The sequence below is a fragment of the Sphaeramia orbicularis genome, chromosome 22 (genome assembly GCF_902148855.1).
Source record: "Sphaeramia orbicularis chromosome 22, fSphaOr1.1, whole genome shotgun sequence".
In the NCBI taxonomy this organism is placed as follows: domain Eukaryota; kingdom Metazoa; phylum Chordata; class Actinopteri; order Kurtiformes; family Apogonidae; genus Sphaeramia; species Sphaeramia orbicularis.
The window spans coordinates 20,064,186-20,078,240 of record NC_043978.1 but is presented as its reverse complement, the minus strand read 5'-3'; the positions used below and the strand labels follow the sequence as shown (position 1 = coordinate 20,078,240).

The 14,055-nt window shown below is 39.5% G+C and overlaps 1 protein-coding gene across 1 annotated transcript in view; it reads right to left on the bottom strand.

The window, feature by feature from the left end:
- Positions 1 to 2,175: 2,175 nt before the first annotated feature.
- Positions 2,176 to 14,055, bottom strand: part of LOC115414354 (fibroblast growth factor receptor-like 1) — a 33,218-nt gene continuing 21,338 nt past the window's right edge. Inside the window, exons 4-7 of the mRNA XM_030127671.1 lie at positions 7,399 to 7,485; positions 6,995 to 7,279; positions 5,896 to 6,249; positions 2,176 to 3,609 (exon numbers count right to left, since the gene is read on the bottom strand). Of these exons, the coding sequence (XP_029983531.1) occupies positions 3,164 to 3,609; positions 5,896 to 6,249; positions 6,995 to 7,279; positions 7,399 to 7,485 (1,172 nt within the window). The 3' untranslated portion in view covers positions 2,176 to 3,163. The remainder of the gene's footprint in view (positions 3,610 to 5,895; positions 6,250 to 6,994; positions 7,280 to 7,398; positions 7,486 to 14,055) is intronic.

Genomic DNA, 14,055 nt, shown 5'->3' with positions numbered 1-14,055 from the left:
CCCCCTGGACCACCCAATACAGTAAAACTGCACATTTTAGAGTGGCCTTTTACTGTGGCCAGCCTAAGTCACACCTGTGCAAATATCATGCAGTCTAATCAGCATCTTGATATGCCATACCTGTGAGGTGGATGGATTATCTCAGCAAAGGACAAAGGAGAAGTGTTCACTAACACAGATTTAGACAAATTTATGAACAATATTTGAGAGAAATAGGCCTTTTGTGTTCGTAGAAAAAGTTTTAGATTGTTGAGTTCAGTTCATGAAAAATGGGAGCAAAAACAGAAGTGTGGCATTTATATTTTTGTTCAGTGTAAAAATGATATCAGTTTCATTTTTTGATATAATGTACTCTCAGATATTAAGAAAAGTGTGGTATGCTAAATATTTGCACTTTCCTTGAGGAACAGAACTTTTTGGTATTTTTTCCAAACCTTGAATAACTGCTGTATATTTTTCCTCACTCCGTTACTTTGTCAATGATGATAAATTCATGTTTTTTTAAAAATATTTGGTTATTATTCCTTAATGGCGTGTTAAAGTACTTGCTTAGACCTACAATTTCAGCTATTGTGATTGCTGCTAAATTATTTTTTAAAAACAGATTTGGAATTATTAATATTGCTTCACAGTGCTTCCTCACTCTGTTACTTGCTTGGCCAAGCTCATATAATAACCTTTGAAGGTACTCTGAGCTTTTATGAAAACCTGCATAATCAGTAAATTACATGTAGGAAAATACCAGTTTTCCACTGAAAAATGCAATGATGATCGACGGCTGTGTATTTATTTTCTACCTGAAAATGAAATTAGAAGATTATTTCAGAACCTTTTTGTCTAGTAGTTTGTGACAGAGTTCACATTCTTCATCTCTTTACATATCAAACTGACACTGGTGAGAAAAAAAGATAATTCTGCCTAATTATTTTCCTATGAAGATGCTGATGGCTGGATTGTGATGGTCTTGAGGTTGGATTGACTCATGTGTGCTCTGATATAATATCATTATATTACTGATAGAAAAGCATCAGTATGTGTTACTGTTGGAGCTGAGTTGATCTAATTTACATCTAGTTTAATGCATTATTAATAGGACAGGTTTTGGACACAAAAATCTGTTTCTGAGCTTTTTCTCCAATCTCTAACCTCTACAGAAACATTGTATTATTTGCACTTTTAAAAAATAAATAAATAAATAAATAAACCCCTGTGACAAATTTAGAGTATATGGTGGATCTGTCAGAAGCTAAAATCCAAACCCTTTAACTATGTATTGTGCACTCATTGGCCATTTTATTATTAAGTAGACCCCATGCTTTCACGGTGTACCTAATAAAGTGGCCATTGAGTGTATTTTCTGCTTCAAGGTTCAACATGTTGTGTGTTCAGAGATGCTCTTCAACATACCTCAGTTGTAAACTAGTGGTTATTTGAGTTACTGTCACCTTTTTCTCAGCTCAAACCAGTCTGGTCATTCTCCTCTGACACAAGACATTTCTACCCAAAGAACTGCCACTCACTGGACATTTTCTCTTTTTCCAGACCATTCTCTGTAAACCCTGTAGATGCATTCCATGTGAAAAAAACAGTAGATTAACAGTTTGTGAAATACTCATAATACATTTAACAAAAGCACATTCAAAGTATCTTAAATCACCTCTCTTCTTCACTCTGATGCTCGGTTTGGACTTCAGCAGATCATCTTTACTATGTCATATGGCCTAAACGTACTGAGTGTCTGAGAAATTTGTATTAATGTGGAGTTGAACAGATGTACCTAATGAAGTGGCCTGTCAGTGTATCTTAAAAGATTACCCATTGCATAAAATCTTCATCTTCAAAGGACAATATTTCCCTCTGAGATTAAATCTAAGTAAAGTACAAGTACCCCAGATGTCTACAGCACTTGAGTAAAAGTACTTAGTTACTTTACACCTCTTTGTACTTGATGATGAATCAGGAGTATGTGATACAGTAATACATGTGTATGAAGCGTCAGTTTCAGGTCATTTAATCAAAGTACCAAACCATCAAACTGTAGATGATTCAGTTTTTGAGCCTTGAACAGAATATATCATACAAGATTGTCAAATTATAACCAAATTACATACACAAACATCTAAATACTGGCAAAGAACTAAATGTGATTAAACTGGTGAATAAGTACTCAACATGTACTATACACAACAACAGTATACTTTAATAACATTACATAGATATGTAAAACGCCTTACTCTGAAAAATAAACTTTTGATACATTTTTTAGCAAAATAAATTAAATATTCATGACTCAATTTGATTATAAATGACTACAGCTTCATGAACTGTGGTTGGTGGTCTAAACGACTCTGTTGCTGGTCACTGGTATTGATGGAATACATTAATGTTGACGTGCTAATGACTAGTGAAGGGAACCTACCTAAAAGAAGAAGCTTAAATGATACTGAAGATCAACACAATTCGTCCATCCCTTGCAGTCTTCGGCAAGGTTTGTACACCATAAAAGGTGTTGTGAAACTCACCACTCTATTACTAATAACAGAATAGAGTTGAGGGATGGAGAGGGGTAATATATAAAGGATAGTGGTCAGCATTAAATGCATGTGCATTCCAAAAACAGTATGCATATTAAAAAAAAAACACAAAAGGACTACCTGAGTAGGAGCTGAAAACCAGCCCTTTTGTAAATATTGAGTACCATCTTCATTTCCAGCCGACGTGTTTTGAGCTGTTTGAGTGAAAACCGAAACTCCACATTCAGCTACACCTCAAGTAGGAAAAAATGCAAAACTTACAAATATTGCTGAGGAAAACCTTTCGTTTGGCCTGAATAGCTGCGATTACTCTCACACGCTGCAGAGTTCCTCGTCCTTTTTGTCTTAAGTGCACATCAAGGATGAATGGATTTTAGTGGTGTGAGAATGTAAAAGGTAAAATATTTCATAGAAGCACCAGGTAAAATTGGAAAACTGGATGTAACAATATGAGGTGTGTATCACTGGCCACTGTTTTTGTCACTTTTTGTCACTTTTGTGCATACTCGCATCCAGCTACGTGGAGACAGTTTTAGCGAGTGTCACTGAGGAGCTGCCTGTTCAGTCCACAGCTCATCGTCCCTCTGAGATACTGGAGAAGTTAGTGTGGGAATAAACTGGCACTAAGGCTAACACTGAAAATGAATATGTTGATGCTGATGTACTTTCCCGTCCACGTGAGAGTGAGTGTGCGTGTGAATGTCAGTGTAGATTTTGGGGTAGATTTTCGGAGGCAGTGTGGGTCCTCCCTGGCTGAGGAGGAGCTGCTGCTGTGCCAGATACTCCTCATAGTTCATGGAGCTCATGCAGTCTTTCTCCGGGCTCGAGGAGTTGGAGGACGGAGCGGCGCAGCCTGGCCTCTCCCGCTCTCGATACGGCAGCCGGTGGGAGCTGTGCAGCACCTGCGCAGCTGCTGGAGCAGCACTGGGGGGAGGACAGTGCTTTCGACTCTGGCAGAACCACAGCAGCACCGTACCAAAGATGAACACTATTCCAGCGGGGATGCCAATGATGACAGGCCAGGGGAGGGAACTGGAAGATGGGGAGAAAACTGTCGTCATGGGAGGCTTCGTGTCTGCAAAAGAGAGACCAGAAAGAGAAAAAGATCAGAACAAGCTCTTAAAATTTAACATTTAACAAGTACTTTGATTTTTTTTTTTTTTATTTATCAACAAACCATCCAGTCATTAAAAGAGTAGAAAATACTGAACAAATCTGTAAAAGCTGCACATAACAACAGGGTTGTGTGTTTGGTCCAAAAACCCCACAATGTTACATTTATGTTCATACAAAACAGTAAAGAAACAAATCTGCTACTGCAAACAAATGATCAAACTATTGTTGATGATTTAAACTATTTAATCAATCAACCAATCATTCAGGTCTAAACACTGACAGGTTTATTACCAGTAATGTCCTTTAGTTTATGGATGGAAAACATAAAGACTCACTGAAAATAATTACATTTAGTCCAAATCATATCAATGTACAACAGGAGAAGAAAACATCTATCATTCTTGCTGTAGTTTCTGTACATTTTTTTTTTTTTACTAATATTTCCACTTATTTTTAAGAATTACAGAATTCACAGAGAAACCAGCTTTGCAAAGATATTGTAGAAGTATGTTTATGTAGACGTTCCTTAACACATAGCCTTTGTGTATGTTCTATTGCAGGGGTATCAAACCCATTTCTTCCAGGGGCCACATTCGGCCCCATTGGATCTCAAGTGGGCTGGACCAGTAAAGTAACAGCATCATAACCTATAAATAATGACAACTTTTTCTCTTTGTATTAGTGCAATAAAACCATTAAATCATGAAAATATTTACATTTACAAACTATCCTTTCACATAAAACATGTTAATAACCTGCAAAAACTTAAATTTGTAAGAAAAATAAGTGCAGTTTTAACAATATTACGTCTCAACTTATCATTTATACATATGCATTATGCACAGTGTTACACAAATATTTGCTAAAAAGCATAATATTGTTCAAAATTTGGAGTTTGAAACTAAAATAAGAACAATTTCCCACTCAATTTCTCATTTGCCCAGGTCATTGTTCTTCTTTGTAGTTCGTCGAGGTTCAATTGGACTACTTTTGTTTCAAAAGACCAAAACTAGTCCAGTTGAACCTAGAACCTAGAAAATGGAGTTGTCACTATTTATAGGTTATGATGCTATTATGTTACTTTAGATCATATTGGCCTGTATGTGGAACCAGAACTAAAATGAGTCTGACATCATTGACTGTTAATATCTTCAGCGTAATTTTTGCACTTCGCAAATTTATCCCACGGCCCAGATTGGACCTCTTGGCAGGCCGGTTTTGGCCCCTGGGCCGCATGTTTAAGATCCCTGTTCTATTGTATAAGCATTACTTATCACATCTCTGATCCTGTTCCAAGTTTGTTTTCAAGTTAAAGATGAACAGAGTATGAACATCTGAGTTGAGCACCTGCTTCTCTGACTTCAGTAAATAAGTAATGAACGAGCAATACTGAGCACAAACTTTTTTTTTTCAGTACATTCTGAAAGTGTTGTTAAAAACAGTGCTTCAATTTTAGAATAAAAGTCACAAAGACTAATAAAGGGTTATTTATGACTAATACACATTAAGCCCTGTAATAAAATTAAATAATTGAGTATTTTATTATGTATTTTCTAACGTTTTTTATTTTACTTTTAGTCCCTACATTTTAACACATACTGTACATCAGTAATTTATATTCTTTGTATTTTCAGGCTTGATAGCTTGTGTTTATTACATTGGAGGAGGATTATAGATTTTTTTATTTTTATTTTGGATAATTGCAGGCCCTCGCAACGCCAACATGAACACCGCTAACAAACTACATGGATTGGACAAAAACACATAGAAAAGACGACCCATTAGTGTACAGCAGAGACATAACAAGTACAGTATGTGGGTTTTTTGGCCATCTGTGTTCAGAAGTAACGTTTATCAACCATTTGCTAATACTAGTTACAACTTTTATTAACATGGAAACTTCACACCTTAGTTAAATGTAGTAAAAAGCTAACTAACTACCCTTACAATATTTCTTCATGAATGCAGTTGACTGGAATATAAAGCAGGATAAAATGGACACACTAACAAGTGAAGTATAGTACTTGAATAAATGCACTTAACCACTTTCAAACACTGTATATTTCAGCATTTCATTTTTAGTCTGATTTCCCTCTCGTGTTTCTGAGTTTACGTGCACTCTGTATACAAACTGATATCACAGATCCTCATCCAAGCTGCTCCTTCATTGCTCTGCAGAATGTTTACAACTTGGCCTACTGCTGTGTACTACACTGTAAGCAGATGACATTCCACACAGCCTCACCTGGCAGCACAGTGAGAAATGCACTGCGGAAGCTGTAGCCCATGGTGTTGGCGCCTAAGCATATGTACATGCCAGCGTCCTCCTCCTTGGCACGGGTAATGAGCAGCTTGTTGAGGTATGAGCCATCAGGCCGCGACCACACCTCCCCTGTGGGCAGCACCACAAATCGATGGTCTCCGACCTCGATGGTGGAGTTGTAGCGGCTTTCCTCGTGAGACTCCACACGTTTGAGCCACTGAATGACCGGTTTAACGTCACTCCTCACTTTGCACTGGAACGATGTGGTGCCCCCATAGTCCACTGTTGTGTTGACTGGGTGAGTGCCTGTCAAAATCGGCTTGGAGTTTGTCCTCTCTGCATAGACACAAAGACAAACCCTGTCAAAGCGCAAACAGGCATCTTTTGATATGACAGCCCGGCTGCAGATAGAAGAGGTCTTACTTGTCCTTAGCATTATTAGCCTCAGGCTTAGAACTTATAATTGACAGAGAGGGAAGAATACCACATGTAACACAAGAAGTATGTGTGATTAGTTTCCTCTCCGTCTTTGCTCCTGGTTGTACAGCACACATTTCTCATGGGAAGAGGGGGAGCAGGGGGTCTGGCAGACAGCTGGGCTTTAATCAGCTCCAGATTGGGTGGAGGGTCTCTGAGTTGAACTGCCTCTCTCTCTCTCTCTCTCTCTCTCTCTCTCTCTCTGTGCAAACACCAGGGCACAAGCCCTCACTCTGAAGCCCACTTCCTCAATGTGCTTCTCATATACATGATTACACAAGCACATTCATCCATGCAGCCGGGATATGAATAAGACCTGCTGATCGCAATCAGGAGTCAGGACTAGGTAGATCAGAGGGAAGATTTTTTAAAGGTTACAGTTCTTCTACGGTCAAAACCAGATCCGCTATTACTGTGATTACACTCACACTGTTTTAATGCCGACTATTTTAATTTCCTGCTACAATGTCCAAACAATCACAGAAATGATTCACACAAGCAGCAGTAATCACTTAAATTTGCTTTACCTCATCCGTTAGCTGTAATATTTCCAGGTGAACATGTTTGGTATGTGTACAGCTCAGCCTCTCTGTGGGATACTCACGTATGACCTCAACTTTGTATGTGGCGTTGATTTCTCCAGCCCGATTAGAGACTCTGCAGGTGTATCTACCGCTGTGCTCTGGCATCAAGTTCCTCAGACTCAGGGTCCATTTTTTCTGACGTCCCTCGCCAACCTCCTGCTCCGTTAACGGCCTGTCGTCCTTCAGCCATATGATGTCCGGTCGAGGGTTTCCACTGGCTGTGCATTTGAGCCGCACAGAGCTGCCCACTGGACGAGCTATCACCCTCTTCCTCATCTTAGTGGGCTGGGTGAAACGGGGACGTACTGTGGACAGACAAACATGATGAGACATAAAGAAGTTTGATGATCTAAGCCAAGTGTAAAACTATCAAAATGTTTGTGAATATTGGCTTTATTTACTACTTTACTGACAGAACTCTTACCAAGTTTTTCTGACAAGCCATCGGTGCCTGTCTCACAGTCGGCACCATCGGCTGCTCCAGGTCCAGTCTTATCAGAACCTGAGTCATCTGTTGAGTTCACAGCAAAACAAGAGTGAGTGAGCAGTCTGACATGAACCAAACAGCATGCTGAAAAACTATAATGACAGAAATGTCATAACAAACTTTTCAGACTAGTATGAAAATGACAGGATGGTTGGATGTGAACATTGACAACTAAATGGAAAAAGGCGATCAGATTATAATTGTATGTGCAGACAGATTTGAGGCTATCATTTTACACGGATGATGCCACAGTTATGAAACATGCAGAAAGCTCTGAAAAAGTAAAGTCTGGACAACAAGAATAGACTCAACTTCTATGTTTTTTGAGTATTTGTGTGATTTATACATTGTAAGCTATTAACAAAAACAATTCACTATTCACATGCTCCTAAAAGGTTCAGCATGTTGCTTTTATAGCTCTTGTCTCACCTTTCCCTACAATGGCCACTGAAAACATGAAAATTTTGTATTTTACCTGTCCATTCTAGACTTTGCCCCTAAGAGTCATTTACCCAGACATAGTAGGTAAAGGTTATAACTTCTTTAACCTGAAGAGCTAAAAATGGGGAAAAACAGCCAGAATCTGAAAATACACACCTTCCTTCTGCAATTCCCTTCACTCAAAATACTAAATCTGAATACAGATGACCTGACCTTGTTCATGCCATTATAGAAAAGTGAAGACTTTTTTCTAAAATTCTGTATTTAGCCGCTGAAAGAGCAGTAGAGTCACATCCAGGTTGCATCTGATGGAGTCTGATTAGCAATCAGTAATTGCAGCTGTCAATCATGTAATAATAATAATGGATTAGATTTATTTATTATATGTGTGTTTATTTAGTGCTTTTCTATTAACGCATACTTGAACCACGCACAATGGATCCATTATTCATTCACTCTCACATTCACACTCTGGTGGTGGTAAACTACGTTTGTAGCCACAGCCGCCCTGGGGCAGGCTGACAGAAGCGTGGCTGCCAACAGCCCTCCGACTACCACCAAACATTCACACGCAGGCAGAACTGGAGGCAAGGTGGGTGAAGTGTCTTGCCCAAGGACACAACGGCACATGACTAGGAAAGAGCGGGATTTGAACCACCAACGCTTCGGTTACTGGACGACCCACTCTACCTATTTAACCCTCCTCCCTGTCTGAAAACACTTAATTAGCTCAAATCTGGGCAGCACATTCCTACAGACTTAAAAACCGGGCAAACAGTAGATGCACAAGTCTTATGTCCTCTCAGGCCACTGAACTTTCAACATGCTGAAAGGTAATTATGGAATTTTTGACCAATGAAGTTAAAGACTATTTAGAACTGCAGCTTTAACACAACACTTCAAAATGGAAAAAATAAAGATTAACTTCATACTGAGTTTGAAACATTGTGTCTCTCCCTCTCTGCATATAAACAGCGTATTTTAAGGTGAAAAAAATACAATTCTCATTTCTAGGAGATTACACACTAATGAAAACATAATTGTGAATATTACATTCCATTTTTGTGAATAGATCTCCTTAAAATTCTCCTAAATCTTATCCAATAAAACTCTAAATTGCAAATATATTTCTCAGTTTATACTGAAAGCCTTCAGTGCAAGAGAATTTACACTTCTCAAGTCTTTCCATTACAGTTAAGTCCTCAATCCTCCAAGTGTTACCATCAGAGGTTCAGCAAACTGCACTATCTGAGTAAATGTAGCATTTATAGATAGGCTCCTCTGAGCAGGGTGCATACTAAGGTCATACTCTGTAGCATTTGGATGTAATATGATCAGTTTTCATAAGCCCAGTTCCAGGAGACAGCTGTGGAGTTTATGTCACTGGCTGACATCATGCAGTGGAGCTAAGACAGGGCTTAGAGAAAATATAATGAGTGAAACCTAATCGACAGTTTGTGATGCGTATCGACTTTTCGAGTTAAGCATTGATGAATTAACAGCGCATATCGGATTGCTTGCCAATATCTGCCACTCTGTGCTGGAACAGACATTAAGCAGATGATTACCAAACGAAGAATGCTGTTAAATGATTAAATAAGATAATACTGAGATGTCACTTCACATTAGCAGTCATTCAAAACATGTCTAACCAACCTATCCAGGGAGGTAAGTGTAAGTGTAAATGTGCATTAATACCTGCTCTGTACCTCTCTTATTCAGAGTTCAATGCAACCTCACGCTGAGTTTGTCTACATGCAGTTTGGCACACTTGATTCCCTCTCAGGGTTTGATTGGGTCAGGTAAAGAGACCAGATGTGACTTCTAACCCCCTAGTTCTACCTCCCTCCAAGTCCCCCCGAAACCCTGAAAGCTCTAGGGTCCTCTGGGTACAAACCCTCCTTTGTTTGTCCCCTGCAGCACCAAGCCCAGCCATGATGTCATGGCTATTTGAAGGGGTTTAACTGGCCAACTATAATAACCCATTCCTTTAAAAAACAGCCTCCACTGGAAGAAATATTTCTCTGTTGCTCACTTGGGCTCTCCACATTCCTCCTGGTTCCTGAACCTCCCAATCCAAACAGAACATGGTCCCACACTGCCGGGGTTTTCTTTTTGACTTTTTTTTCCTCCTGAATCTATTTCCTCTCTACTTTTTGGCGATTCTAGGGAACAATGGCGCCCTTTATACGTCTGTCCTCTTGCAGCTATCCCTTGCCACTATTGTCTTTACACAATGTTGGCTCACTAAACTGCAGACAGAGGTGAGGTAGGCTGCTACCTCATGGCTGCTACATGATTGTTATTTTTGGACAACTAAAGACATTAAATAATCAAAAAATGAGGAATGAGTGAGAGGCCTTGAGACTGTCAGTAAATAAAGGCAAATATCTTTCAACTTTATATAATGTATCACATCAAAATGAACAATCACAAGGTCACAACCTTGATTTCTGGGGGGCTTATGGGCTGTCATTACAGTGAGCTGATTGCACAAAATTTACAAAAATACCCACATGCTTTAAAAATAAAACTGGCTAAAAATCCTCTAGTGACCTACAATTACGACCATTATATCTGAGAAAAGTCATTTGGTAAGAATACCTTTGATGTTCCTTGCAATGATTTTACATTGAATTATATATGAATAGTAGTGAAAGCCTATAATGTATGGTGCATATGCATATTTACTACAAATGAAAGTATCAGATAATGAAGCTTCTGCCACACACCATGAAAACATTCACAGTCTCAATACAGTGTTTTGGTGTCTGACGCCATCCGCTCCCATTTCATTCACAAATCCAGCCACAGGAAACAGGTCACTATACACTCCCTCCATTGGCCTCTTGTACCAGCTGAATCACAGGAAAAGGCCTGATGATTTGGGGTCACAATGAGCTCCAGATGTTGCTGGGGACATTGTAATGTCCAGGGAAAGTTATGCGCAGTGGCCTTGCATCACACTCTGGAAATCTCCAAACAGCTACCACATGCTATCGTTCACACACAGGGCAGTTTATCCAACAGTTGGCCTGACAAAATGTCTCCAGAGAGGAGCAACATGAAAAATGTGCAGTGAACGCCAATACATCCATGTAGAAATAATACATGCTGCCAGCCCTGCATGAGGCCCGTAATATATTATCTGTGCAGACATAAACATTCAAATCCAATCCTGTAAATGTTAATAGGACAATCCCATGTTAATGCTAATATGTAGCCTATTGCAGCCTGAGCAGCTGGGAACAGAGTGGCTTTGCGTGTATGGGTCTAACAGGCAGGAGTGCTGGGAGGTGATGGGCCCAGTTGTCAAGAGACCACCCCAAACAGGGCCCAAACAGCCAGCCGGAAGGATTGAGGAGGCGCCATGTTGCACTGACTGACCAGATTCTTCAGATAGCTCAGGGGAGGACAGGCTGTCCGCTGGCAGATGGGAAGAGGGATATCTCTACAGTCACAGAGGAACCCCCCCTCCTTACATCACTCTGCAAACCCCCTCGATCTCTCACTTCAAGTCTTCCCTGTCTCTTTATCTTACTGTCTTTCTTCTGCTGGGCTTCTCGGGCCCCTCCCCACTGGGTCCCAGGCGATCTTTTAAAGTTATACTCTCCGCATTGGGCCATGAACTTGAACAGCTGCCAGGATTTCTTCGACCCCTCTCCTCTGACCGGCACTGTTACAGCCTACAGTTGCTTCCCTCTTACTTATTCTCTCTGCAATCCAGTAAAAATAATAAACTGACATGATGGATACTGTATGTGGAGTTTCTGGAAGCTACCCCTTATTTGCTGTATTTCACATTGCACTCTCTTCTGATCTTTTAGAGCAACATAGCAGGTCAGTACAGCAACTAGATCAAAATGGCTAACAATTAACCAATTCACATTAATGGAAAGTGTTGCTCACAATAATTGCAGACAATTTGGCTGTATTAAGATGAGTTCAACCCTGAAAATATTTTGACAATGAGGCCCCCTAATCTATGTGGTAGAAAAGGCATTTAGAATGCAGCACCCCCCAATGGAATAATTATCTATAAAAACAAATGATGTGGAGACGACCTGAAAGTCTCTAATGGGATGATGGACAAGAGGGAAGAAAGAGGGAGGTAATGTTGCTCTAAAACACAAACGCTGACTGGCCACTGAGGGTCTGCGAGAGTCAGCTTGTCATGCATTGAACTCGACCAGAGGACAAGTACGGAACAAACCAGATCAGGATTAAGAGCGTGGCCAGAAAGTTTCTACGTAACTCCATAAAGGGCAAAAACAGTCCTGATAAAAATCTCATGGAAATATGCTTCCAAGAACGACTTACGATTGAACTTCCAAAGGTATTTTTTTCTTAACGTAATCACAGAGTGGGAGTGGATGCAGTCAGGTTGAACTGATCTCCCGGCGATCGCTGCCAGCTTCATCACAGCGGTCTTAAACTGTTTTTATTGAAGTCTTCATTCTCACTCAGTCACACTGCAGCAGAAGCCAAACCAGACAAATTATCCGTCACACAAACACACCACAGGGAGAATACTGTTATCTATCATGAAGATTAATTGACTAATTGTATGTGTCTGCTGTCTGTATGTGTGTAGGTTGTGTCATCATCCTCTGTCCGCCAACTTCAAACCAATATGTTAAATCCGAAAGATAAATTTCATGTATGTACAGTATTTGGCTCAACAACAGAGATAAATATTTTGTTAAAAAAATAACCCTTCTAAAATGTTTAAAGAACGCATTGGTCAGGGAAACCTTTGGGCCCCACTTTTCCTTATTTGCCTTTGCTCATGTTTGTGCAAGAGCTTTTCATCTTATAAAGACGTCTAAGATCGTCACTGCTCAAACTCTGGATTAAATTTTGTTTACAGGGGTTTACATGAAATAAGAAATTCCAATACTGCCAGTTACATTTTGTATCTGCATAGTTAATGTGGCTTCATTTTAAATCTACCAACAGAAAGCAACAGTGGAACTTGCAAAATTGTATTAGATCACATAGATATTATCATTAAACAATAAGACTGAACCAGGATAATTTAGAGTACTATAAAAAAGTCTTTATCCACCTTTATCTCTGTTGTTTTTGCAGGGTTGGTTTTGCATGTTTTTATTGCTGTACATACTGTTTTTTGCCATATATCTAGACTGGATCTTAATACAGAGACTGAGAAATGCATATGTGTGCTCTTTAGAACTTTACTAAAACAACAAACCTAAAGGAGGCCTGGGACTTTTATACAGTACTTCATGTTAAAAGTGCAGAATGAAAATGAAGATTTCTAAACAGTATGTAAAGCATTTTATTAAATATGGCATTTATTCCACCAAACCTATCAAAAACTGCATTTTTAGTTAATTACAGGCTCCAGAATTTTAACAGACAGCTTGTGAAAGATGTTCTGGGATCTAATTGGATCTACATAAAAATTGAGATACATAATCTGTGAGTTAATTCATGACCAAAAACCTCCTGCTAATTTTCATTTTCCTTCACTAAACTATGATCTACAATAATGCCAACTCTGGTAGCGCTAACTTGATGTAATCACTCATCTTCTTCTGTTATGAATAGAACATGTCTTGCCTCTCTGTCTCTCCTCTATTCATATCTCCATGGATGAACTTCTGATGTTCACTACTTGAAAGGATTTACATTTACTTTATGAACAGACAATAATGAAGTGCTCCATCCAATTACATCCAAATGACACGGTGCTGGTTATCCATCACATGATTGATTTTGAATGTGTGGCTAAGAATAGTTTGGTGAATGTAAATCAAATGAAAATGCTGTTTAAGTGCAGTGCAGACACAGACACGGCCACGTCTAACTTTGATACTATAGAGCACAACTGTACTGTGAACCTTGACATTATAGCTGGCTGGCTGCCTCGATCTCCAACCTTTCATTTTAGCACAATCAGCAGACACCCTCTCTTTGAACTCACTGGCAACTTCATATTGAGGCAGACCCTAAAATAAACGCTGGTCCAGACTGCTCCCATCTCATAAGCATACAGTACTACAACAAGCACCATTTTCTGAAGTGCTCTGTGTTTTCCACATCTGCTTGATTATGGCTCTTCTCCTGAAGCATGGCTGTCACAAGACCAGGCTGCAACTCCTCCTGCAGGAGAGCACACACAGACTC